This window comes from Marmota monax, unplaced genomic scaffold (assembly GCF_021218885.2).
Source record: "Marmota monax isolate L192 unplaced genomic scaffold, Marmota_monax_Labrador192_F-V1.1 WCK01_AAM20220418_F8-fsc00185, whole genome shotgun sequence".
Taxonomy (NCBI): domain Eukaryota; kingdom Metazoa; phylum Chordata; class Mammalia; order Rodentia; family Sciuridae; genus Marmota; species Marmota monax.
In genome coordinates, this window is record NW_026693278.1 from 3,000,145 (window position 1) to 3,027,313 (window position 27,169).

At 52.6% G+C, this 27,169-nt stretch overlaps 1 protein-coding gene across 2 annotated transcripts; it reads right to left on the reverse strand.

Annotated features, from left to right (window-relative positions):
- Nucleotides 1-927: 927 nt before the first annotated feature.
- Msi1 (musashi RNA binding protein 1) lies at nt 928-25,098 on the reverse strand. 2 transcript variants are annotated; one of them, XM_046456488.2, is made up of 15 exons: nt 25,003-25,098; nt 24,793-24,833; nt 24,150-24,231; nt 23,964-24,048; nt 20,978-21,019; nt 19,356-19,448; nt 15,889-15,937; nt 14,400-14,482; nt 13,907-14,024; nt 9,414-9,494; nt 7,826-7,882; nt 4,981-5,049; nt 4,069-4,256; nt 3,539-3,602; nt 928-2,725 (listed from the first exon to the last, which is right to left on the reverse strand). In XM_046456488.2, the coding sequence occupies exons 1-14, from the start codon at nt 25,059-25,061 to the stop codon at nt 3,561-3,563; spliced, it is 1,089 nt and encodes a 362-aa protein (XP_046312444.1). In that variant the 5' UTR covers nt 25,062-25,098; the 3' UTR covers nt 928-2,725; nt 3,539-3,560. The 2 variants fall into 2 exon arrangements, with proteins under 2 accessions (XP_046312444.1, XP_046312445.1); XM_046456489.2 differs by lacking the exon at nt 7,826-7,882.
- Nucleotides 25,099-27,169: the final 2,071 nt, after the last annotated feature.

Sequence of the window (27,169 nt, forward strand, 5' to 3'; positions counted from 1 at the left end):
AGCTTTTTGGATCTTCTTAGTAGAGGGTCATATCATTTGCAAACAGTGATAATTTGACATCTTCCTTTCTTTTTTCTTTTTTGGTACTAGAGATAGAACCCAGGGACACTTAACCACTGAGCCCCCCCCCCCCCCCGCCTTTTTGTTTGTATTTTATTTAGAGACAGGGTCTTGCTGAGTTGCTTCCTCCCTCGATAAGTTGCTGAGGCTGGTTTGAACTCATGATCCACCTGCATCAGCCTCCCAAGCCACTGGGATTACAGGCACGCGCTACCATGCCAAGCCTTCCTTTCCTAATTTTTTTAAAAAATATTTTTTAGCTGTCAATGGACCTTTATTTATATTTACTTATATGCGGTACTGATAATTGAACCCAGTGTCTCACACATGCTAGGCAAGCGCTTTACCACTGAGCCACCACCCCAGCCCCTTCCTTTCCTATTTTTATCTTTTATTTCCTTCTCATTCCTAATTGTTCTAGCTAGAATTTTTAATACTTTATTGTAGGAGTAGTGAGAATGGACATCCTTGTCTTGTTCCAGACTTTAAAGGAAATGCTGTCAGTTTTCCCTATTTACAATGAAGTTGGCTTTGGGTTTTTCATAGATAGCCTTTATGATGTTGAGGTATTTTCCTTCTTTCCATCCCTAGTTTCTTCAGTGTTTTTATCATGAACGTGTTCTGAATTTTGTTGAAGGGTTTCTCTGCAAAGTTTTCATTTTTTTTTATGAAGATGTCCACACTATGTAAAATTACATAAAATAAATGAGTATACTTTTCTTCTTTTAATACATGTAAAGTCAATTCAGTCCTTGGACCCATCAGGGACCCTAAGAGGATGGAGTTCTGCCACCTCTGTACAGAAAAATGAGGTATCCTGGGGCACCGTGACCTGAACACACAGACAAAAATGCTCACAAGCTCAGCACCGTTTTCAAATAATTTATTAGGAATTTAAAACTGAAAATAAAACCTGGAAAAGAAGTTACAGATGTGGAGAGAAGAGACACCGGAGGGTGGTAACTTGCTGGCTTCAAAACACATGTAACATCTTAAAAAAAAAAAAATATTCCCCAAACAATTCAGAAAACGGAATTCCAGGGCCCTGAGCCCATGGTTGGGCCCAGTGGGGTGGGAAGGTCAAGGGATGAGAAGAAGGGAGAAGCTGAGTTTCTCTGGACTCAGCTCAAATGTGTAGAAAATAAAAAATAAAAACCAATAAAATGCAGCTTCTCTTTTATTAGGAAACATTTAAAAAAAAAAAAAAAGAGAAAAAGAAAAAAACAAACAAACAGCCGCGCATCTCAGTAACAAAGATTATTGCTTTGTGTTCTCAGGGCTAATAGGTTAAGCACCTCACACGGGCAATTAACTCTCCAAAGGCTGGCTGGATGGGGTGGGGGCTCTGATGGGGCAGGGAGCTTAGGCCCCCAGCCTCAGGCCTGGGGGAGAGGGACATAGAAGGGGGACAGTGGGTGGGCATCAGCCCTGCCACGCCAGCTAGGTCTCCCTTCATAATCATACCCTGAGCCTCTTTTGCCTTTGAAGGGGGCTCTGGGGTAAGGGGCTGCCAAGGGCCTCTGGCCACAGGACCATCCTGGTGGGAAACTTCAGTGAGAGAATTGGGGGTTCCCTGAGAAGCCCTTTGCTTTCCCCTGGCGTCTGTTCCTTACCCAAGTGCCCCGGGTTTCCACTCAGTGGAGTGGGGGCTCAGAGCAGAAGTAAAGGTCCAACCTAGGCAGGGGACAGGGGAGACCTTTGGAGAGCTAATTCCTTTCCAGCAGTGGCTCTGGGCAAGCCCTTCTCTTCCCTCGCCCCCACACTGGGTTTTCGGGGTGAGCAGGCCCAAGGCCTTGACCCTGAGGGCCTGAGAGAGTGGGCCTGCTGCGGCCAGGCCGAGGCCTGCAAGCTTACAGTAACGGTGTCATCGAGGGGACAGAGGAGGGGTGGGGGAGACCTTTGCCCTGTGGGGCCCAGGCAATGCCCTCACCCCAAGGGGTCTTAGAGAGGGGTGGGGGGCTTCACCTCACAGTATTTACATATGATACAGGACGGGATGTTCCAGGGGCTCGGCCTGGCCTACCCGCAGCCCTGCCCTCCTCTCCAGGGCTGGAGGGAGGCGGGCCAGGGGCCACACCCACATAGACACTTTGTTCTCAGCTGGTGGGGGGCACCTGGCCCCTTGCCCCCTGCGGCCTGGGGCTTCACATTCACAAACCTAGAAATAGTTTAAAAACGGTTTCTTTAAAAAAAAAAAAAAGAAAGAAAGGGAAAAAAAAAAGGAACAAATAAAGGAGGGAAAAATCAGAATAAAAAAAAGGGTAGGGGCTAGGCCTGTAGCAGGCCCCCCCGCCCTCACTCTAGCTATGCACAAATACAAAAAGCCTTTCTGGGGGGCATGTCCTATAGGGGTGGCGGGGAGGAGGGGGGCAGACCGAGAGGGGACGTCCACAGGGGTAGGGGACAACCGGCTAATCCAAAATAAATAAAAGCGGGCAGGGAGAGAGGCAGGTGGGGAGGGGGCAAGGGTAGAAGGGGAGGTTAGTAGGGGAGCCAGACGGATGTGGGGGGGCAGCAGGGCAGGGGCCTGGGGGGGGCCCAGGGAGTGGGGGGCAGGCAGTAGCATCCGAGTCGCTGCAGGGGGAGGGGGCGGCGGCTGCGGCTGAGGTGTCCCCACCCCCTCGCTGGCTCACTCATGGTCCTCTGTCAGCTTCAGGCTGGGGCGCTGGGAAGACAATGGCAGGTTATAGAGGCCTTGGACCCTGCCGGTCCCTGTGGGGGTAAGGGGCAGTCCCCAGAACACATACACCCTCTGGTCCCCTTCCAGAAGAGTTTTGTCCAGAGGGCACTGTCTCCCAGATTTGGAGTGGCTGGATTTATTCAAATGTCACCTTCTCAGGGACACCTCTGAACCCTAAAATAATCCCCTATACACTATTTAGGATTCTCTCATTTGTTTGTTTTGTCTGGGATGAGAGAGGACCTCATCTCATTTGCTCATCTCTCTGTCCCAGAATAGTGCTTAATAAATATTTGAACAAGTGAGGTAAAGAATGAAATATCACCAATTCACAGGGAGTCCCATGTACCAGGGGTGTCCTATTTTATAGCTGTGTAATACCCCACTGTAGGTACACTAATTTATCTAATCATTTTCCTTTTGAGAGGCATTATAGTTATTTTTGCTTTGTTTTGTTTTTGTCGTACTGGGAACTGAACTCAGGGACACTCTACCACTGAGCTACATCCCCAGTCCCTTTTATTTGAGATAGTGTCTTGCTAAGTTGCCCAGGCTGGCCTCCAATTTGCAATCCTCTTGCCTAAGCCTCCAGAGTTGCTAGGATTACAGGAGTACACTAACATGCCCGGCTGAGCAGCTTTTCCTATGTTCACTCATCACTGCGAAAATAAAGGACTGTCTTCCCTAGTAGACTATGGTTCTGTGATGACAGGGAAGGGAATCTGTGTCCCAGATGGGATCATCCAGGATCAGATGCCTGGTGCCACCCTTATCCCATACCTGTTCCCACCTTCTCACCTCCTGCCACCTGTCCCCTGCTTCAGTGGTACCCATTGGTGAAGGCTGTGGCAATCAAGGGACCCTGAAAAGAAAAGAATTAGACTCCTAGAATCCTGCAGAAAGTACAGAACATTTAGGTGCTCCTTTCCTCTCTCACCAGAAGCCCAAGGTAAGGCACAAATCTTTTTCTACCCTACCATAGACTGGTGCAAAGAGACTCCAAGGCAGGCCTGGGAATTTACATATAATCAGCACCCTGGTTAATACTAGGGTCCTCCTGAGCTAGACTCGAATCTCATTACGGGCAGAGAGGGTATGAATCCACTGGCCCATCTCAGAGCCCACCAAATGCTGACACGCAGATGGTGACGACTGAATGCCGACTATGCCAATGTTAATTTCCACTGTTCCCCATTAGTGACACTTTCTTTCCCCATCCATCATGTCTCACCTGACCTTTTTCCAGAGAAGACAAACACCTCTCCCTCCCTCACTTTGGGGTTTCGCAGGGTAAAGGGAGGTGGAGGCCGCCGGGCCTGACCACTCACCCCAAGACTGTGGCCAAAGCCGGTGCTGGGGGCGGGGCTGGCGGCACTGATGTAACTGCTGACCCCCGAGTCCTGGTTGGCTGCCCCATAGAGCTCAGCCATGGGGCCAGGGCTGGTGGTCCCCAGGAAGCCCCCTGTGCGGCTGGGAGTTGAACCTGGAGGGGGAGCCATCGTCCAAGGGTGAGAGCCTGGCAACCCAGAAAGAAGATAGTGATAGCCCTGGTGCCCACTGCTGCCCCATGGCACCCCACCAAACCTCCTCCACCATGACCTTGACCCCTACATCCCAGCAGTCCTATGGGTCTACCCCATGGAGATCTCTCTACATTCATTTACCCCCAACCCCAACCCCTATCGCTTCCTGTTTGCTCACTCCACAGCCTCCTCCTTCAGCCCCTTCAAACCTGTCCCCACCCCGCAGCCCAGTGCATTTTCTAAATCTGACCTCTGTCACTCTGCTGCTTGAAGTTCCACTGTCCCCTGCCCCCACTCCCGCACTACCCATGCAACTAGCCTCCAAGCCTTTGCAGTGCTCTTCCCCCGGCCAAAAACACTTTTCCTCCTCTTTGTCTCCAAATCTCAAGTCAAGAGGCCCTTTGCCCTGGAAGCCTTCCCTGGCCTTCCTCAGAAGCCCCGGCTGGGAGCTGCTCTGGCACCTGATTCCCCCCCGAGCAGCAGAAACATCCTCTGGAATCATAGCCTTGTCCCCAGTAGCCTGGAAGCCACAGATGGCAGAAGGCCTGTGAGTGTCCATCCTGGCTCACTGATGTGGGCACAACACCCGGTACAGGGTAGGTACCCAGTTAACACTTGAGTGAATAAATTGGTGCCTTTGTCAAGGGATAGCAATGGCCACCTCATCTCCCCACTAGAATTCTCTGCCCCCTGCACCCCGACCCCGGAAGGCCTCACCTGTCCCTCGAACCACAGCCGCTGCTGCTGCTGCCGCTGCCATTGGTCCATAAGCAGTGAGAGGAATGGCTGGAAGAGAAGGTTCGAGCGTCTCAGTGCGGCCAGAGGGGGGCAGACGGATGAAGGAGGCCCCCAACTTCTGGCAGAGGCTCTCCTTCCTGACCCCATCTCAATGCATCCCCAGGGCCAAGGCACCAAGAGCCACCTTAGGCCACCATCCATGCCCTGATTTGATGGGTAGAATAAAGGTAGGAGGGAGGAAAGCTTCGCAGCAAGCTGTTCAGCCTCAGTGTCCCCCCCAGACTCAAAGGATACACTGAAGCAACCCACGACTCCCAGAGGGTGGCCCCTGAGCTGCTCTGTGTGCTCAGTGCAGATGCCCCTTCTCCTGAGCACCCTTGGCACAACACAGGTCATGTAGCCCAGAGGTGGCCAGAAGGCTATGTCCCTCTTTCCAGCCAGTGACCAACTGGGTAGGGGTGCAGAAAGCCAGTCCCACAGCCCCAAGGTGTGACCGACTCTGGCACATCAGGGCTCCAGAACTCGCCATGGAGTCAGACTGAGGACAGACTCTGGTGGAGGCCACAGCTGGGCCACTGCTGCTTCTGCTGTGTGTCCTGTGTTTCTCAATCCCCTTCTTCCAAGAGCACCCCTCAGGGTCTCCCTGGCCACCCAGCCCGTCAATCACCACTCCTTCTCCCAAATGCTCTCAGCATCTTTTCAGTCAAGCTCTCTCCAGGCACAGGGACCTGGCTCTTGCCTTGTTATCCATCAACCCCCGGCACCTCCCACCTTTCCCTTTACATAGCAGATATTTAATAACTGTCTGCTGAAGGAGTAGAAGGGACCTCTGCTTAGATAACCTGTTGGCTTGAGCAGGGAACTCCCTGAGGCTGAGGTGAGTACCTCCACTGCTTGGCCCTGACACTGTGGCCACCAAGGAGCTCTACCCCATGCTGAGGATGGTCTTTCGGGATTTGCACTTGGCAAGCCTTACGCCACCATGCTCTCACTCCAAAAAGTGCCCCTTGGGGCTGTTTGAGTGACTCTGGCCTTGAAATGGACAGACCTAGGGATAGGGACCTTAGATAAGGCCCTTCCAAATCCTTGGCAAAGCCACTGGACTGGGAGATTCAAAAGGAGGACTGTAGTTCCTGCATCTTGGAGGGATCTTTCCAGCGCCTTCATACAGCTGGCTCTTTCCCACTCACAAGTCACCTCTTGAGAAGCTTCCCTGATCACCCTCCATTCAGGCAGCCCTGGGGCCAATCCTAACCCCGCAGGACAGCTTCCTGCTCTATCTTTGCTGGGGAACTTCTTACCCTCATTTACCTCTAGAATACCAGCACCCAGATGATAGTGGCCTTGTTGATTTATTCACTGTAGTGTCCCCGTGCCTGGCCCAGCACCAGCCCTATAAATATGTACTGAATACACGAAGGAAACACCCAAGTCCCCTTTTCTCCTAGGCAAGAGAAAAGTTCAGACCCTGGACTTTCAAGAATTGCTGAGCCCAGAACTTACTTCCTCCCCTGCCAAAATATCAGTTAAGAGGACACTGCTTACATCTGGTCTGTAGGGGCAGGGACAGGAGCAGGGATGGGGGCAGGGGCTGGGTGCTGAAGTCTGGTTTTTGGCCACCACAGAGCAAAGTCAGAGAATAGCCAACTCTAGCTAGTGCTTATCACAACTGTAAACAACTACTTGTTTGTATGGTATTTCATTTCCTGTCTAGCTGGCATGCTCTATGAGAGCAGGGTCTGGCTCTGTTCTGTCCCTGTCTGCCCCCAGGGCCTGGCTGTGCATGCTGCACATAGTAGGTCCTCAATGCACAGTTCTCACTGGATTAAAAAGGAACTACCCTCCTCCCCAACTGCTGTCAACACCCGTCTGTTCATGGTAGAGCCGCTGGGACTTCTGCCACCAGGGCTCTCCTCCCTCCCCTTCCTTCATCCCAAGTTTCCCTTTCCCCTCCCACATTCTTGGGGAACCCTGAGCACCCCTTGGAAGGAAGGTTTCATCTAAAGCAGCATCCATGCTCACACACGGCCAGGTTGGGGGAGAGTCTAGGGGTGGGGTGGGGGTAGAAGCAGATGGGACAGAGAAACCCCTTGTAGCCCATCATCCTGTGTATAAAGCCCCCCACTCCGCCTTGCCCCATCTCTGCAGCTGAGCTGCTTGGCTGGAGTGAAGGCTCCAGCTGGAGAAATGGTCCTGGATGGCTAAGCACCTCCATCCAACTTTCCCAGCAATCGCACATGGGCAAACTGAGGGCCAGATTTGGCCCTTGGATGGGTTTCATTTGGCCATTCCAAATGATAATTTGGAATTGTTGTCAATCCTTAAAAATGATCAAAAAATTCATACGAAAGCAAAAATTGGATTTCTGGCTTGTCTAGAAAAATGAGATTGGAGAAGGCTGGGTCTGCATCCCCTTCCGCCAAAGACAGGCTTGCAGGGACGGCAGGCCTGTCCACCAAGCATGCCCAGAATTCCCTGGCCTCCTCGCTGGCCCACTCCGCTTTGAGTTTGAGATCTTGGCCTATTCACTGCTGGATCCCAGATCCTCTGTGGTGCCTGGCACACGGGAGGTGCTAGGTAAATATTTGCCAAATGGTGAATGAGTGATGTTGCCTCCATCTGTTTGGCTTGGCCCTATACCCCACCCTTAAGGGCAACGTAGCTCCACAGACTGGCCAGTGCCCAGGCACAGTCTGCTGTGTCCTCCCAGCCAGGGGACTGGTGGGCAGGAGAAAAGAGTCCCACTGGCTTTCCCCAGAGGTCTCTGGGCCCTTCTCTTTCTCCCCATGTGGCCTAGGAGATGTACGAAATCCGAGCGACTGACCTGTAAGCTCGGGGAGGACTGGGGCGCTCGGGAGAGGGGTCCGCTCTACACGGAATTCTAAAATGAAACGTAAAACAGCTTAGGAAGAAGTATGGGAGGCCCCTCAGACATGGCCCAGGGAGGACAAATGTACCCAAAGGGACACTAGGTGAGGGGACAGGCCATGCACAGGACCCAAGAGCTGAGGACGGGGAAAGAAAGTCCCCAGAAGGGAAGGGAGGGGAAGGAGACACAAAGAGGAGAAGCAGAGAGAGCAAAAGAACAGGTGGAGTTGCCACCTGAACCCTAGGCACAGGCAGTGCTGCCACTACAACCCTGGGTATTCCTTTAAAGGCTTAGGACTGGGGCTGGGGACATCTACCAAGAGGCAGAGTGCTGCCTAGCATGCACGGGCCCTGGGTTCAATCCCCAGCACCACCAAAAGAACAAAAAAGGCTTAGGATTGAACTAAAGACGCCTTCCAGAATCTTCTCTCTCCCCCTCTCTCTCACTTTTAATGAGGAGAGAGCTTCAGAGGCAGCTTAAAGAAAAACATTGGTTATAGAATAAGTCCTACTCCAGCTTGGGTCCATTTCCCAGCCATGCCACTTCCTAGTTATCATCTAAGTAGGTCACATTTCCTTTCCAAACCTGTTTCCTCATCTCTAAAATGGGTATAATCATCCCTCCCATGGAATTATTGGGAGGATCAGACAACATAATGTAAATAAAGGATTCCTAGTTAAACAATAGCCCAGGGGGCAGAGGATACAAGTGCTTAGGAACCTTTCAAATAAAAACAAGACCAAAACCGATTGGGGGTGTAGCTCAGTGGTAGACACTTGCCTCAGGTTCCATTCCCAGCACTGCAAAACTAAATAATAAATAAGTTGCCTTGTAAAAATTTGATGTTTAGGGGGTAGGGGTTTGGCCCAGCGGTAGACTGCTCGCTTAGCACTTGTGGGGTGCTGGGTTCAATCCTCAGCACCACATAAAAATAAAATTATTTTGTATCCAACTACAATTAAAGCAAAATATTAAAAAAAAAAAAAACCTGATATTTAATATTTCAGAGAAAACATATTGAATACTCATCATGGAACAGTCCAGAACTTTGTTGGGCTTCCTGATACTTTTTTAAGGTCTAGTCTATGTTGAAGGTGATTATAATGCTTTTGTTTCTTGGCATTTAGAGTCTCAAGAGGGCTTGTGTGACTTTGAAGGGCTCAGCATAGCACCTGGTCATTGTATTATGTCTGTGAAGGCGCAATTCACAATGACCCTTAGGGAGGGTGCTCCTACTGCCAATCTGGTGTCCTCTTTGGTGGAAGTGGCAACCCCAGAGTTGGGAGGGGAGGACAGAAGGTAGGAGGCAGGCAGAGAAGGGCCTGGGAGAGAACAGTACCATGCAGGGGCCACACCGGGAGCCCTTGTCCCCAGCTTTTGGGGAAAGGTCAGGGGAAAGGCCCTCCTTCATCAGACATGCCCTTCCTTCCAAGCCTCCAGCAGGCAGACGCCCAGCCATGCACCCCAGACACCACCCTGAGGAGTGAGACTGCCTGGGAACTGGGGACATGCTGGCCATAGAGGGACACCAAGCAGGACTTACCTGGGAACTGGTAGGTGTAGCCAGGGGCAAGGCCTGTATAACTCCGACTGGCATAGGTTGTGGCTTGGAAACCTGGGTAACCTGATGGGGCAAAGGGGCAGCGTCAGATGCCTTACCCACAGCTCAGACCCTGCTAGGACAGGAAGGATCTGAACCAATCACTTCCTCCTCCACCACCTCCTTATCATGAATAATCCTCAGTCCTGCTTTCCAAGTACCTTTGGAATGCCAAGTCCAGTGCTAAGCAGTGTATACTTAATGATCTCATTAAACCTCAAAAGGAAATAGTACATAACAAGTTGGTACTATTAATAGCCTCATTTTATTTATTTATTTATGTATTTGGTGCTGGGGATTGAACTCAGGGACACTTAACCACTGAGCCACATCCCAAGACCTTTTTATGTTGAGACAGGGTCTCGCTAAGTTGTTTAGGGCCCCCCTAAGTTGCTTATTTTGGCTTTGAACTTGCAATTCTCTTGCCTCAGCCTCATGGGTTGCTGGAATTACAGGCGTGCACCACCATGTCCAAACAACCTTATTTTGTAGACAAGGGAACTGAGGCTCAGAGAGGTAATATTTATTGGCCGAGAATATTCTAAACCCCTTATCAAAGCCCTTCATGGGGCTGGGGATGTGGCTCAAGCAGTAGTGCGCTTGCCTGGCATGCGTGCGGCCCGGGTTCGATCCTCAACACCACATACAAACAAAGATGTTGTGTCCACCGAAAACTAAAATAAATAAATAAATATTTAAAAAAAAAAAAAAAGCCCTTCATGCTCTGGCTCCTGCTTCCCTCTGTCCTCATGTCCTACACTCTGCTTCCCACTCCCTTGCTAAGTCACATTGGTTTCCTTGTTTCTTAAATCCAAGCTCATGCACACACCAGGGCCTTTGCATAGGCTGTTGCCTCTGCGTGGAACACTCTTCCCCAGATGAATGCATGACTGAGTCCTCACTGGACAAGTCTCAAAGAGGTCCTCCCACAGGAGTCCTCCTTTCCTAGCAGTTACAATCTCTACCATGTCACCCTGTTTTTTTCTCCTCTCATTCATTGTTTATTTATTTAGTTAGTTTTTTTTTTTTAAAATAGTTTTTTAGTTGTAGATGGATACAATATCTTTATTTATTTATTTTTGTGTGGTGCTGAGGATCAAACCCAGTACCTCACCCCGACAAGGCAAGTGCTCTACCACAGAGCCCCAGCCCCGGCCCCTAGTTTTTTTTTATGTGGCGCTGGAGATTGAACCCAGTGCCTCACATGTGCTAGGCAAGCCCTGTACCACTGAGCCACAACCCCAGCCTGTTTTTCCCCCCTTTCATAGCACTGATGATCACTGTCTGAACTTATCTCATGATTTCTTCAAGACTTGGTTTTCTGTTAAGAAAATCAAGGAAGATCCTATAGTTAGTAATAATGGTACAGCTGGGATTCAAATTCAGATGTGACTGGCTCCAATACTCCTAACCAATCTCACTTCTTATTAGACATTTTCTTTTTAAATGAGGGTGAAATCAGATCAAGAATTACTCAAGCCGGGTGGGGGTGGCGCACGCCTGTAATCCCAGAAGCTCAGGAGGCTAAGATGGGAAAATCGTGAGTTCAAAGCCAGCCTCTTGGGGCTGGGATTGTGGCTCAGCAGTAGAGCACTCGCCTAGCATGGGCGGGACCCGAGTTCGATCCTCAGCACCACATAAAAATAAAGGCATTGTATTGTGTCCATCTACACCTAAAAAAATAAATATTAAAAAAAAAGCCAGCCTGTTCAACTTATTGAGATCTTAAGTAACTCAGGGAGACTCTGTCTCTAAATAAAATACAAAAATAGGGGGCTAGAGCTGTGGCTCAGTGGCAGAGCACTCACCTATCACGTGTGAGGCCCTGGGCTTGATCCTCAGTACCACATAAAAATAAATAAAATAAAGGTATTGTATCCAACTACAACTAAAAAATAAATGTTTTAAAAAAATACAAAAATAAGTCTGGGGATGTGGCTCAGTGGTTTAGTGCCCCTGAGTTCAATCTCCAGTACCCAAAAAAAAAAAAATCCTTAAGGTACAAGATCAAAGGCAGCTAAACAGACAAGACAACTAAATTTAAAATCTGATTCTAGCCCAGTTGTTGTTCTGGGGAACAAAAGTAAGTATGTTATAAAGACCATCATTGGCTGGGTGTGGTGGTACACACCTGTAATCTTAGTGAGAGTGTGAGGCAGGAGGATCACAAGTTTGAGGCCCTTAGCAACTCAGCAAAAATTAAAAAAATAAAAAAGGAGTGGATGTAGCTGAATGGTAAAGTGTCGCAAAGTTCGATGCCCAGTATGAGGGGTGTTATTGATAATATTAAAAAACAGAAGATAGATTCGATGAAATTTTTTCCCCTCAGTGAAAAACCCAGGACCTTGTACAGGCTAGGCAAGTGCTCTACCACGGAGCCACATCCCAGTGCTAAATGAAAATAACTGCATCAATATAAATTTGTGAAGTTGACAAGCATACTGTGGTTATAGGAAAGATTATCTCTAGTCTTAAGGAAACAGGTAAATGGGTCATATGGGTGATTTACCCTTGAATGATTTAGGAAAATATCCCATGGGTATGTATATGCATACATGTAAATGCATACACACAGCATGAGAATGATAAAGCAAAGGGATCGAATATCAACAGGCAAATCTGATACAATAGTATATGGATGTTCTTTTATGTTTTTTATGTTATTCTATTATTTGCCATTCTTCAGAGAGTTTGGAATTACTTCTTCAAGAAGACTGTGTTGGGCTGCAGTTGTGGCTCAGTAGCAGAGCACTTGCCTAGCACACGTGAGACACTGGGTTCGATCCTTAGCACCACATAAAAATAAATAAAAGATGTTGTGTCCAATTACAACTAAAAAAATAGACATTTTAAAAAAATAAAGGTATTGTGTCTATCTACTAAAAAAAATATAAAAGAAAAAGAAAAAGAAGACTACATCCTGTTTGGAGGGTGCTCTTGTCCACACCTCTCCTGTGATCACAATGCTGACCCTCTAGCCCTGCTAGGCCCCCCAGCTTCTGAAGTCTCAGAGCACCTCTCTGTGTACCCCTCCCCCATAGCAGGCATAAAGACCCCCTTGAACAATCCTCTTCCTATGTGTATACATCTTTACAGGGAAACGGTGAGCTTTCTCAAATTTGCCACCCAAATTTACCTGGGCCCAAACTGTGACTGCCACCTCAACTTTCAAGGCTCAAGGCACCCTTCACTCCCTCCAGGGAGCCCCCCTACTCCCATGTGGGTCTAGGTACCTCCCTTGGGCCTCTCACAGTCCCCAAACATTCCGTGATGACAGTGTTCACTTACTCTTATCTCACTAAAAGGGGAACCCCATGAGGGCAGGTCCTGACCCTGAAAAGCTAAATGAAATAAATTTTTGCAATGAACAATTATACTGTGATTATATTAAAAAAATATCTTGGAGCCAGGTGCAGTGGTGCACATCTGTAATCCCAGTGGCTTGGGAGGCTGAGGCAGGAAGATCGCAAATTCAAAGATAGTCTCAGCAAAAGTGAGGAGCTAAGCAGCTCAGTGAGACCCTGTCTCTAAATAAAATACAAAACAGGGCTGGGGATGTGGCTCAGTGGTTGAGTGCCCTTGAGTTCAACCCCTGGTATCCTTCCTCTAAAATCTTGGGGCTGGTAATCAGTGGTAAAGCACTTGCCTAGCACTTGTGAGGCACTGTGTTTGATCCTTAGCACCACTTAAAAATAAATAAAATAGGGGCTGGGGTTGCAGCTCAGTGGTAGAGCGCTTGCCTAGCATGTGTAAGGCACTGGGTTCAATTCTCAGCACCACATATAAATAAATAAAATAAAGGTCCATTGACAACTAAAACATTTTAAATTTGAATAAGAGGAGGCAGCCTTCCTTTTGCCTTCCAAGAGGCCTTAGCCAAGTGCTGTTTCCTCTGGAATACTTTTCCATTCTCTTTGCGACTGCCCTCCCATAACTGGCTTCTACTCAACCTGCAGAATCAGTGTAAATAGTACGTATTTTCCATTTTTTCCAAGTCTTGGTCAAGTTCCCCATGCCAATGCTCCCTTGGCATCCTGTATTCCACCCTAAATCTATTTGTCTTCTTTCTCACTTGTCTGCCCTGACAGACCATAAAGCTGAGGAAAGTCAAGGCTGGGATTCCTGGAAGGCTGCCTGGCCCATGCAGGTGCTCGGCACCTATTTACTGAATAGATGGATGGATGGACAGAGGACCAATCAATAGAGAGCAGCTGCACCATTCTTCTGGCTACCACGAGAGGGCAGCACTCCACAACCAAACCATCCCACCCTGGGTAGGACTGCCAGCCCTGACCGAGATGCCTGGCCTCCACTGCCGCCCAGTGACTCAGACAGGAGGGCAGACCACAGAAGAGATGCAACACCCACGCAGCCCCTGGAAGTCCCAGGAGTAGTTCCGGGTAGGAAGAAGCCGCAGGTGCAGGCCTAGCTCGTACCCAGCATGCCGATTCCCAGCATAAAGGCGTCCATTCCATAGGGCATGACTCGAGACCGGCCCCGGGCTGAGCCCGTCGGCGACATCACCTCCTTTGGCTGAGCTTTCTTACATTCCACCTGCAACAAGACCTGATGGTCAATTCTTTCTCCAGCTAGGGTCGCCATCCCTCTGAGTCCCCGCCAGGCCTTTTTATTATTAATTTCATAGTTACCATTTATGGAGCACGCATTGTGCAAGGCCCTGCATAAAAGGCTCTGCATGCCGTAGTCACTGAATTTTTGCACTAAGTCTATGATGGAGGTGCTGCTATGGCTCCCATTTTACAGATGAAGAAACTGAGGCTCGAAGAGGAACCCAGTTAATCACTGACACTGCCTCCCTGTCTAGATTTCCAAGAGGTGAGAGAACCAGCTCTGCCCTGCTCATTGTAACACCTCCTCACACCCCCACACCCCACCTCTGGTACCCCGGGGCTTCCCTGGATGGCTTACCATTTTGTTGTTGATTTCATGGAAGTGGATTTCACACACTTTTTCCACGATGTCCTCGCTTTCGAATGTGACAAACCCAAACCCTACAGGTTGGACAAGGGGCAAGGGCAGGGTCAGAACCAGGGCTCATGGTCAAAACCCAGCCCCAGGCCATCCCCATACCACATCTCCTCCTGTGGCCAAGTGTCTGAGAGTTAATGAAAGGCTCTGCCCACAGCCTAGGATACTCTCAACTACCGGCTGAGACAGGGTATCAAGTCCCAAATTACAGAAGAGCAAACCAAGGCTCAGTGAGGTAAAGTAACCTGCCCAAGGTCACACAGCAAGTTCGAAAATGGCAAAGCTGCCAAGAGAATGTAATTGTCCCTCAAAATCAGAGGGGGATTAGTTCCAGGATGCCTCGCAGGCCCCCAAATCCGTGCTATGCTCAAGTCCCTTAAAAAAGGCCAGTATTTGCGTAGAACCTATGTACAGCCTCTCTTATACTTTAAATCATTTCTAGATTACTTCTGATTCCTGATTCAACGTGAATGCTACGCACAGAGCTGTTATACCGCACAGCTGAGGGTACAATGGCAAGGAAAAAAAAGGTTTGCACAGGCTTAGTACAGATAGCATTTTTTTTTTCTGAATATTTTTGATCCACAGTTGATTGAATCCAAAAACACAGAATGCACAGATACAGAGGACCATGTACACTTAACTTGCCTTCTCTCTGTCCCTCAGATGCTTACCAAAGAGGGGGGAAAAGAACATCCATGGACAAACTTACACAAAGGTGCACATGCCCGAACATACTTCTGTACACAGACGCACACACACCCCCCTAGGCGCCCATCCCAAAGATACCCGTGGGCTCTCTATAACATACTATTGCCCCAACATACCAGACATACATACATATTCAGGCATGCACACGTGCCTGAGCATGCGTGCTGCACACACATGGCCCCCAAAAAACGAAAAGGCCCAAAGCCCTGAATCAACTGGAGAAACTACCCTGTCTCCTCCTGAGCGTGCCCCAGGGGCTACTGTGGAATTTCTCAGAAGGCCCCTAAGAGAAAAACAACCAGGCCGATCACAGAGTGTGGCCCAGATGCTCACAGGTTCAGGGCCAAAGGAGTTGGGGGCAGTGGCACAGCAGACTCCCTGGGGCTCTGGAGTCAGTGTGACCCTGGGGCAACCTGGCCTAAGCTCTGGTTACCAGGAACAAGGTAAGCCTGGGCAGAGGCAGACACTGGCTGGGGCGGGGGTGGAGGGCGCCATTGGTGGGAAGCCCGTCCTCTGTCTGCAATTCCAATTCGGCCAGTTTTCTAGCACAGGAAACTAGTGGGACAAAAGCCTTCTGTAAGGCCAGGCCCGGGAGAGGATGCAGATCCTCAGGGATAGGATGTCAGGAGAGGAGATGAAAGGGCAGCTGTGACCTGCAGCCCCCTTGGCTGACCACAGGCCCCAGGCCCAGCCTGGGAAGGGGGAGGGGCACACTCACCTCGGTGCCGGTTGGTGGTTTTGTCGAACATCAGCATGGCATCATCCACCTAAAACACAGCCTGCCATGGAGGACCCACCAGACACCAGGGGCTCCCACGACCCGCTCCCCTCTTGCCCCTGCCAGGCTTTCCCTTAAGCCTGTTCCCAGTTCAGGGGATAACTTTCCATCTGCGACCCCACTGGACACCACAGAACCCTCTAGTTAAGTCACCAGATTCTCAATGGATCAATCAGCCTACATTTATCGAGTTCCAAAGAGGTGCCCAGCACTTTAACCATCATCCTAACACTTCCTGGAGGGGGAAATCCCCATTGTGTCAAGAAATGGGCTCAGAGAGGGGAAGTTGCCTCCCAAGGTTACACAGCAAGTCCTGGAGGGAGGAGGCGGCACAGGGTTGTACTAGAGGAGAAAATATGGGAGCAAGATTAGGAGATGCTTTAAGAAAACCTCTTCTTCTTTTTTTTTTGCAAAAGGCCAGGCGGACAGGACAACAGACAGACTAGACTCCCCTCTCCCGGTACAGATCTTTTCTCTAATTGAGGTTTCCTTTAGCTAGAGGCTGTAATTAAAGCAAGTGGAGTTCAGTGCCTGGACAGCTTGCCTCCCACTGTCTGGGGGAGGGGAAAGGACTGAGGAAGGGGGAGGGTCTACATTCGCTACCCTCTCTAGAACCCCAGTCATCTCTCCTCTTGCTTCTCCAGCCAGAGGATGTCCCACCTTCTTCCCTGTGCCTGGATCTGTTGTCCCCTCTTCACTAGGACTGAGTCACCCTCAGTGGAAATCAGGGGCTGCCTCTGATCCTCCCCAGTCCCATCCACTCCAGCCCCTGATCCTTGCACAAATGGTCTGCCATTCGAAGGGTGAGGGTAAACTTTCAGGCCACAGGGCACAGGGTACAGGCTCTCTCCCCCTCCTTTCTTCTACTTCCAGACCCTACCTGCCTTATCAGGGGCCTCCCCTGCCTCATTAAAGTAGAAAGTGCAAACCTTGGAGGTGCTCCCCCAGCTCTCCCTAGGTATCAAGGCTGCTTAACCAGGAGACAGAGGGGTTCCTGGAGAATCTCAGAATGAAATGACACCTCCCTTCCCAAGGGGCTTCCTATCCCCAGAACCCTACAGCAGAGTACTAACCCTGCCACCCCAATTCTGGGTCCCTATCCCAAATCAGCTGGACAGACACTTCAGGCTCTACACATCTTCCCCATCCCTCACTTAAGCAATGGAAAAGAGAAACCCAGACAGAAGGGTTTTGATCAAAGCACAGGCTTTAAGTAGGACAGGCCTAAACTGGAATCCTGGATCCTGGATTTGCTGATTCGGTAACCTTGGGCAAGTGGCTTTAGGACCCCATGACTTTGGTTCCTCATCTGTGAAATGGGCATAGGAAGGAGTTAAATAAGACAGTGCACATAACTCTTAACTCACAGCCCTTGGGATTCAGTAAGTGCTGAATAAATAACAACTGCTGTTATTATCTTTATTATGGAGGAACTTGCCCACGGTCACATGGGGGAAGGTGGCAAAACTAGAGGGAGCAGCAGCCCAACACCCTAGCTGGAAGGTTCCACCAGGACAGTGGGTCATCTGTGACCACGATCACCATTCTACTGAGCACCTTGACTTGTGCTCAATTAATTATTTTTTTGAATGGATGAGTGAATGAACCGAAGAACCAGCCACACCTTCCTCCTTAATCCTACAGCTTGGAGTTCTTGCCTGGTCCACAGACTGATTCAGGCCAAATCCACATCCTTCCGGCCTTCTTCTTCCCCATGACCGTCCCAGTCAACCTCCCTGGTGCCCCACAACCTTCAACCTGGGCCTTGGCGGGACAGACCTCCGATGGGGCACTGGGGTTGAGGCCGGGGCAAGGAGAGTGGCTGGGGGTCCAGAGTAACCCCCAGCGGTGTCCCCTCCTGGGGCCAGCGGAGGGGAGGGAGGCTCCCAGCCCAGTGTCCTTAATAGGCTTTGGTCTCCATGGGAACCCGGGGGCAGGGGGGCTCGGGCGGGGGGGGGGGGACGGCGGGGGGAGGGGAGGCGACCGAAGCCTGCTGACCAGTGGGAGCCGCCAAGTTCGGCGGCCGCTAAGCCTGAGTGGCAGCCATGGCGGCTGACCATTGTTCCCCCCTCGGCGGCGGGCCCCTCGGTCCGGGCGGGGGGCCCCCCGCCGCGGGGCCCTTGGCATTCCCGGCTGTCCCCCTCGCTCCCTGGCAGCCTATTCTCCGGCTCCCCCTGGCCTCCCCGGGCCGGTTTCACATGCCAACGCCGATTTAGGCCCGAACAAAAGACGCGGCCGCTGACGGCTTCTCCTGGGGCCCGGTTGCCATGGCAACGCCGGCCCCGGGGGCAGGCGGCCTCCAATCACAGCTGCTGGATCAGATTAGTGCGAGCTCTAATGCTCGGCGCTCAGACACAAAGACACCCCGCCGAAGCCGAGCCGGGCCTGCTGCTTCCCAGGAGCGCCCTTCCCTCTGGGGCCCAGGCCCAGCCTGCCCAGCCTCCTGGACCCAGGTCCCCAAGGAGGTGTGCCTGAGCCGAGGCCTCTGCCCGCTCCCCCCGCCACACACACACACGTCAGCATCCGCTGGCCAGGGGACCCCCCCAACCAGCCACACAAGCTTACAGCCTATTTCTCTAGCCACCTCCAGCTGGGCCTGCTGGGAACCAAATGCCTTGCTGGGAAAGTGGAGACCCAGCCTCTAGCCGCCCTCACTCACCTAAAAGGAATACCAGGGACCTGGGTCTCAAGCCACCACCGCTGGGATTTGGGTCCCTCTCTCCATCTCACCATAGGACCCTGAAGTTCACATTGCTCACCTTCCTAGGGACACCCTATTGTCTGACATGGCCACACACCGCGTATCTTCCCATAGCCTACCTCTTCATAGGCCCAGAAAGGAAAGCTTGATATGACCCAGAAGTGAGCGCACGTTCTCTGGGCCAGATCAGAATTTGGGGGTGCTTTCTTCAGTTTCCTCCAATACCTAGCAGCCCCTCAGCTCCTGCTCCCAGCTTCCCACCTGGGCCAGCAAGGTACCAAGTGAAATGGGGAGTCATATTTATTGCCTCCTTATCATCCCCCAGGAAGGGGTTGGGGGATGGTGACAACCGCCCTTGGCCTGGACAGGTGCAAACTCCCAAGAGGCTAAGGGGTGACTGGATTGAACTGGCTACAGGAGCACCGCCTCCCTCAGGAGAAAGAAGATAAGCAGGAGAAAAATACAGAAGGAAGGGCAACAACAGGGCCGCTACTGTGTGGCTTCCGCTCCCAGGGGATGTCAAGAGTCAGAAGCCCATAGATGGGCCAGGAGCCCGAAAGTTGAGTTGACCTGGCCTCACCTGCAGGACACAACTTCCCTTACACCTTCTGCAGGAATTGGGATGACCTGGCTGACCCCACTGGCTCCTGACCACTCTCTTAGCATTCTCAGCCCCAGCAAGCACCCACCCCCATTTAAGACCCACCTTCCCGAACTGTTCAAAATATTGCTTCACATCCTCCACTGTGGTGTTCACTGACAGTCCCCCCACAAAGATCTTCTTCGTTCGAGTCACCATCTGTTAGGGGAGGGAAGGAGAAAGTGGGCATCTGAGGCCTGTGGCCTACCGCCACCAGCAGGGGCTCCAGCCCCCCTGCCAGGTTGCCAGCTGACAAGCTCTCTGTGGCCCCAGCCTCTCAGAAGGCCTCCCCAAGCTCCTCCTAACCCCCACCTCTAGGCCTGTCACACCCTAACTTCTTAAGTGTGTCTCCCTCCCTGGGGTCTGTATCTGGAAAAATCCTTTCCCAAAGGACTCACACGGGGAAAGGGGGTGGGTCAATGACCCAGACCCACAGCCTAGCTCCAAAACCCCACCAGCCCTCCTGGGAGACCGCCAAGGCCATCGCAGGGTCTCCCTGAACTTAACTCCGACATTTTCCTCATCAACCTCTTCCCTGCCCAACCTCTGGCAGCCCCGTGGCCCCAGCCCTGTTTTAGGAAGAACACATGGTCCTAATTACCCCAGGAGCGCATGGCTAATCCGCGGCAATTCCCAGCCCCATCCTAACACTAAAGCACCTTCTGTCACCAAACTGCTTAATGGAATTAACCCAATTCCGACCATGTGCTCCCTGGTGCGGCTTCCTTCGAATACCTGCTCCATAATTGCTTTCAGGCCCTCTGCTGGACTTTTTCCAGAGATGCCCCCTTCCTGTCTCCTAAAACAGTTCCTCTCCCACTACCCTGGCAGGAGCTCTGGGAACCTTGGTGGAATTCACAGGATAGAGTCAAAAAGCATCCTGGTTTCCACCAACTTCTGATAAAAGGGGAAACCGAGATCTCTTGGAGAGGTACCCAGTCCTAGGACACATGCTGAGTCAACAAACTCAGGGGTCCTGACTCCCTATAAGTTAGCCTTTCCTCCTGTCTTCTATAGGGGACGACTTAAGAATTAAGAACTGGAAAGTTGCCAGGAGGTCTAGACTCAAATCTGAGGCTCCTGCCCTGCACCAAAAGTTTTAAGTGCTCTAGTGCCCAACTTCTCAGAAATCCATTTTCTGTATGCACTGCCCCTCTCTCCAAAACACCAGGGAAAGATATCTAAATGGAAAGACAACAGGTGACAGACCTCCTGGTTCCCCTCCCCTTCTACAAGTCCAACACACCTCATTCCAGAGCTTGGAAGGTGACTTGCAGGGGGTCAGAGGTATGCTCCCTGGCCCAACTCTAGCTCAGCTTCAGAGGCAGGGCAAGTCTGCCCTGTGTTTGATCTGCCAAGGTTCTGGGCAAGGAGGCTGTGACCTATAAGGTCAGAATTAGACTTGGGGTCCAAACTGCACTGACTTCAAATATAGGGACAAAGAATTCCCTGAGCAGTTCCCCTTTCTTCCCACACATGCAGCCCCCTCTCCAGAGCAGATGGGAAGATGCATACTGTCTTCATTCCACAGAATAAGGACATCAGGAATCCCCTCTTCACACCTCCGCCTATCCTGAAACACTCCAGAGGTTCTAGAAGCATCTGCCACAAAACAGAATGCTGGGGAAATCCCTGTCCAGAGTTGCCCTCAGTGACAGCGCTCCTCCCAGCCACCAACACACACCTACCTTAGGCTGTGCTCGCCGAGGAAAGGCCACCTTGGGGTCAATCTAAAAGAGAAGGGAAAGGTAGAAAGGGTCTTGCTTATCACACCTCAGATTGTGACAATTACAGCCTTAAGCAGTGAGGACCTCTCTCATCTCAGGACACAGAGGTGACAGAAACCACCAGAGTCTCAGGCAGGAAAGCACAGTTGTTAAGCATGAGTTCAAATCTCACACTGCTTCCCTACTATAAGACCTTGGGCATGTTATTTAACCTCTCAGAGCCTTAGGGTCACCTGCAAAATGGACAAATAATAATACCCACCTCAAAGGGTCATTTGCAGATTTTTTGAGATAAAGCATACAAAGCACTTGGTGTGGTGTCTAGCTCACAGCAAGAATCAAAAATAATGCAAACCAAGTCTTATTCCCTCAAGCATCAGGTATATTGAGGGCCCTCCTTGCTAACCTGACTTCACACAGATACCTGTCAAGGTAAGATATGTGATTCTGACTTTGGAAATCTAGCAAATAGAAATACTCTTTGCCTGAAAAAGTCTACAAGATGAGAGTTCATAACTGCCAAGAATAGACTCAGTTGTTTCTCCAATACCTCTAGTCTCTAACAGCCCTCTTAGAGGCTGCAAGAAAACAGCTCCTGATAATGCAGCCAGGCTCAGGGTGAGGCAGAGTGCAGTCTTTGGTGACATGAAAGGGCATGGGACTTGGACTTAGAAACTTTGGGCTGCTTGCCAAGCCTGTGATCTTGGTAACTTGCTTGCCCTTCTGAGCCTCAGTTCCTTCATCCGCAAAGTGGGGACAATCACACCCATACTTCCCAGGGGCAGCTGTAGGGAATCAAATGAGATAACATGGGTGAAAGCAGCCTTTTGTGAACTGCCCTTCATTGCACAAACAAAGGTGCTATTACTAGGAGGCCACCTTTGCCCTCTGCTGTGAACAGAGGGAAAAATCAAGATGCACCTGGGTACTCCTGGATACTCCAGCCATGCTGACAAACAGCGAGAGACCAGGGCAGGAGCCATTATGACTGATGCAGGACCTATGAGGCCAGGTCTTGCTAGAGTTTCTTGCCACCCGCATGGGTGGACATCATGCAGAAGTTCAGCAGCCAATCTCAGAGAAGATCTATCTTTCCCCAAAGTTCCTTCTTTCAAAACTCAGCCTCATTCTAGGCAACTGGCTCTGGCTTTCCTCTGCCTGAATAACACAGACCAGGAACCAGCATCCTGCAGGCTCTCCCACTGGAATCTGCCCAAAGAGATGGAACCTCCACAGTGCACACTAGGCAATGCCTTCTCTCTTGCAAAGGCCCACTGGGCTCTAGGGAAAATCCAAGCTTCCCATTGCTGTCGTGGATTTCATATATCTGTAGCATTTTCATCCTTCTATTTCTCCCAGAGCACAGCCTCCCTAGCCACTCACACACTTTCATAAGTTCCCCTGCACAGATCCTGATGGAGAGACAGTACCCAAGACCCACTCCCCCAGACCCACGCACACCCAATCCCTGACACACCCCACCTCCACTCTGACTCACAGCTGGCAACATAAATAAAACCCAACAAGTAAATAAAAGGTGAAAGTCAGAACCCAAAATAGACTCCCCACAGTAAACCTCCCTCCCATCCCCTTCCCCAGCCCAGAGATGCCAAACACAGACACAAAGCCCTTGCCCTTGATGAGTCCCAATCTCCTAAGGATACCCATCTCACCATCCTTCCTCCCTGTCTCTCTCTTCACCCTTATCAATCTTCCACTCCTCCAGCCCCCAGCCCCAGCCCCAGCCCCAGCCCCTAAATCTCAGCTTCCTGAGTGCAGCAGAAGCCACCAGTGCATTCTGAGGACAGGGGATGGTAGGAGAACAGGCAGCTTGATGGCAGATAATCACCAAAAACAATAGGCCACTGTCTCTCCTTTCCCAGCCTGGGTCACTCAGGCTTCGCCAAGAAGATCCTTTCAGAGCCGGCAAAGTCGAGGCCTGGCCTCATTTGCTCATTACTGTGAGCAGGAGTGGGAGCCACTGGGCAGAGATAACAGGATCTGGGGACAGGCGGTAATTTAACAAATTCTTGGGCACAACCAGCCATTGTTGCAGGTAAACAGGAGCCAGTGACTGACCCAAGCAGGGAGGCCCAGGGGCAGGGGGAGAGTGGGGGAGTGTGGAGAGAGGAGATCACACTGTCCCAGCCCCCTGGCAGACAGACACCCCCATCACCCAGTAAGCCCTCCTCTGATTTTCTCCTTTTCCCTCTCCCCTTGAGCTGGCCTCCGTCAGCGCCCCCTGCAGGGTCCAAGACACTGGGGATCAGTGGGACAGCAGCAAAATGTTCCAGGAGTTTGAATGCCAAACAAACAGTTCCTCCTAAGATCAAGTCTTGAGAAGGTTTTTCTTTCTTTCTTTCTTTTCCTCCCCCAATCAAGCTAGCTAGCTCCCTCCTCATAAATCCCCTTCATGGTCAAAGCAGGTCCGTGTCTTCTACACAAAGCAAGGAGCTCATTGACCAAAAGTCGGGGGAGGAGAGAAAAGGGGAGGGAGAGGGACTCAGTGACGCTTTGCCATTGGTCTGGAAGGGAAGGGGGGTGTCTCGGAGCCAAATACTAGTTAGAGTTCAGAGAAGCCACCGGGTGGGTCATTGCAACCCTGACTCACCCAATTTGGGCTAGGGGTGGGACCCAGCCCCACCCCAAGCTCTGAGGCATCGAGATTAGTACTTATAGGGAGGGGGTGGTGGCTACTGCTTCCCTCACCAATACGGGGGGGTGGGGGGGGGAGGAGGTGTAGCATCTCATCGCAGGCCTGGGATTTTTCTACTCCCTCTGCCCCTAACTCCAGTGACAAAGTTTCAGAGCATGGCAGACCTCTTACTCAGAAAACTCCCACTTTCCTCAAGGACCTCGTCCAACTGTCCCCTGGAGAGAGTCCTGACCCTCTCCTCCGGCAGCCTCCCTCTCCCAAAGGACCCCCGAAGCCCCGAGGGCCACTCACTGTTTTGGAGTCGAGCTCGTGCCGCGATTGCGCCAGCACTTTATCCACCCCCGCCTGGTCCATGAAAGTGACGAAGCCGAAACCCCTGCGCGGCGTAGTGAGGGAGAGGCAGATGGTTACAAGGCAGTGAGTGGCAGTGGTGGAGGGGGGTGAGCCGAGAGCAGGAGGAGGGGGTGAGGGGCTCACCTGGATCTCTTCGTCAGGGGGTCCCGCATCACCAGACACTCCTTCACCTCCCCGAACTGGCCGAAGTATTCGCGCAGCCCTTCTGTAACCACACACCCGCCTTCGGACCAACCCGGGCCCCGCGCCCTTCCCCCCTCCCCCGTCCTTTGCCCCCGTTGACCCCGGCGCAGCCCGGTCGCCCCCGTGCCAAGCTGCCGGCGCGCTCTCCATTGCCGGCACCCCCTCCCGCCCTCGCCCGGCTCTCGTGCAGCCTGGTGGCGCCCACCGGGGCCCCGGGAAGCCAAGGGCCAAGCTGGGCTGGAGGGGGGACGGCTCCGGCCGTGTTCCCGCCGCTCCGGGAGCCGCCTCACAAAAGTTTGAGCCGCAGGTGCGAGCGGAGTTGACGCAGCCGCCGGCGGGTCCCGGGGGCCGGGCCCAGCCCCCGATGCCCCCTGAACCCCTCAACTGCTCCCCATCACCCGCTGGGCCGTGCGCGCTAGCAGATAGCCCTGCGCTCTCGGGGTCCCCGGGAGGGGCGCGAAAGAGGGCACGAGGGCGCCTGGGGTCAGCAGGGCGCAGGGCCGGGCTGGGGTGTCTGGGTCTGGGGCGCCGTGGGGGTCCGGGGTGTTCTGCGGGGCCGGTAGGCGCTCCTGGGCTGGCTCACCCTGCGTAGTCTGCCAACTGAGTCCCCCGATGAACATCTTGCTGCGGGAGGAGGAGAGACACAAAGGGCCCGCGTGAGCGCCTGGCGCCGGGGCGCAGGGGGCGCGGGCCCGGGCCCCGGGGAGGCCCGGCCCGACCCGGATCGGCCATGTTGGCGGGGCTGGGGCGGGCGCGGGCCGGGCAGGCCCGACCGGGCTGGGCCGGGCCGTACCAGGGGTCGTGCGGCGAGTCCGGGGAGGCGAGGCCGGGCTGGGGCGCGTCAGTCTCCATCGGAAGCCGCGGGCGGCGCGGGCAGCGGAGCGGCGGCGGCGGCGGCGGCGGCGGCGCTCGGCGCGGGGCAGATGAGGAGCGCGGCGAAGGGGGCCGGACGGACAGGCCATGCTGCCCCCTCCCCCGACCCCGCTCGGGCGGGCGGGCGGGGACGGCCGAGGGGAGGGCCCGCCGGGGGCCGACCTGCCGGCTCCTCCCCCCGCCGCCCTGCGCGCATAAAGCCCCGCGCTCGCCCTCGCGCCCGGGCGCCCGCGGAGGCGGCGGCGCCGGGACCCGCTCCCCGCCGGGCTCCCGGGTCCCCCGGGATGAGAGAGACCCCGAATCCTGGTGCGGGCCGGGACCAGGGCGCGGCCGCACCCCCCACCCACACCAGCGCGGGGGCCGGGCCGCGGGAACGCCCTCCCGGAATGAAGCGCTTCCCGGTGCCTTCAAGGTAGCTCGGCTCCGGATCGGGAACCCCCCCCCAGTTCTCCCTCTCAGGTCCCCTCTGTCCAGAATTGAAGAGAGCTCCCCAATCTCCCTGGGTCGGGGAGGAGATAGCCCCAGTGGCCCCAAATCCCCACCCACTCTAACTGGAGAGAATCCTTCTTTACAGTCGGAGCAAGAATCTGCCCTGGAGCCCCCGATTTCTTCTAATCTAATTTAGAGTCCCCCTTCAGCGGCTCTCAGCCCATTCCCATTATCCCATATCGAATTTGGAGAACCCCCTGTGTGCCTCGCGTCCCGAGTGGGAAGCTTCCATCAGCATCCCGGTAGAAACGATATCAGTTTCTCTCCAACCTTCCTTGACCCTTGATGCCCAGAGTAAGAATCCCACTCAACTCCCCCAAATCCCTCTCTCCGCTCTGTGGCTCGGGTAGTCTGCTGAGCAAATCCTCCGCCCCAAGCCTGGGTTCCCATTTTGCCGCCACCCCACCCCCAGTGTGAGGAGTCTCTGCTGCTTCTCTCCCTGGTTCGCTCTTGTCAGCCCCATTCAGACTCCTGTCTGGATTCAGGAGACCGGGTGCCAGACGCTCAGCGCCCGCTCCCCACCGAGGCACGGGGAGAAAAGTCAGTTCCTCCGGTGTCCAGTTTAGGAGTCCGATGGCGCAGCGGTGCACCTTACCCCCAAAACATCCACTCTTTTGCAGAGTTCTAGCTCCACCCACTCCCGTTGGAAGAACCTGAACTACCTACCCCACGACGTTTGGAGTTACTTCCCTCGGTCGGTCTCATTTTGAGACTAGAGCAAACTCCTTCCTCCTCACTCCCATCTTCAGGGTCTCAGGGATCCCCCAATGCTTTCACCCAAGCCACCTCACCCACTCCAAAATCTTCCTCCCTCCAGCCTGGGAGCAACTTTGAGAAAGTCCATTCTGGATTGCCATGGAAGCCAGAGGCCATTCTGCTCCTGGTAACTCCCTGCATATCTGAGCCTATCTCTTACTTCCCTGGCTGAAACCAACTAAGGCAGGGTCAAAGCAGAAGGCTAAGGCAACTAACATCCACGCCCATTCCTTTCTCGGCTGGGGGTTTCGGTGCCACAAAAGCCTCTCCCTCCCAACTCACCTCCCATTCCTTCCCATCTCCCTTCCTTTAAATCCACCCAGTATAACTCAGTGTCACCCTTAGTGACAAGCCCTTTGCTGCTCACCTTCACATCCATCCTGTATTCAGCTACCTTTTATTAAGGTGTGCCAGGGCTCTAGCACGGTAACCTTGCTCCCTAGAAGTGTGCCCATCCCCCTCCTCTTAGCACACTTTCCCTCTCCCCACCCCACCACCACACATTTAAGAATGTGAGAGACTCACGTTAATGGTTTCCTTGGGGACCTTCTGCAGTGCTCAGCAGGTGTATCCTGGCACCCTGTGCATATAACACTACAAACAAACTTGCCTTTTCCTGTTTGTATTCCCCTAACCTTTCCCAGTTTCTCAGCATCCTCTGGACTGGGGACTGGGGGGAAGGGAACGGAGCATTTCTCAGCATCTCCACACAAGCTGGAACATCAGGTGTGTCCTGGGAGAGACACAGATGAGGGTCAGCAGGTGGCACCCCCAGTGTTAGGGAACTGACTGCTCCTAGGACTGAACTTCAGGTTCTTTCAGGAGAGATGCCCAGAGGGCAG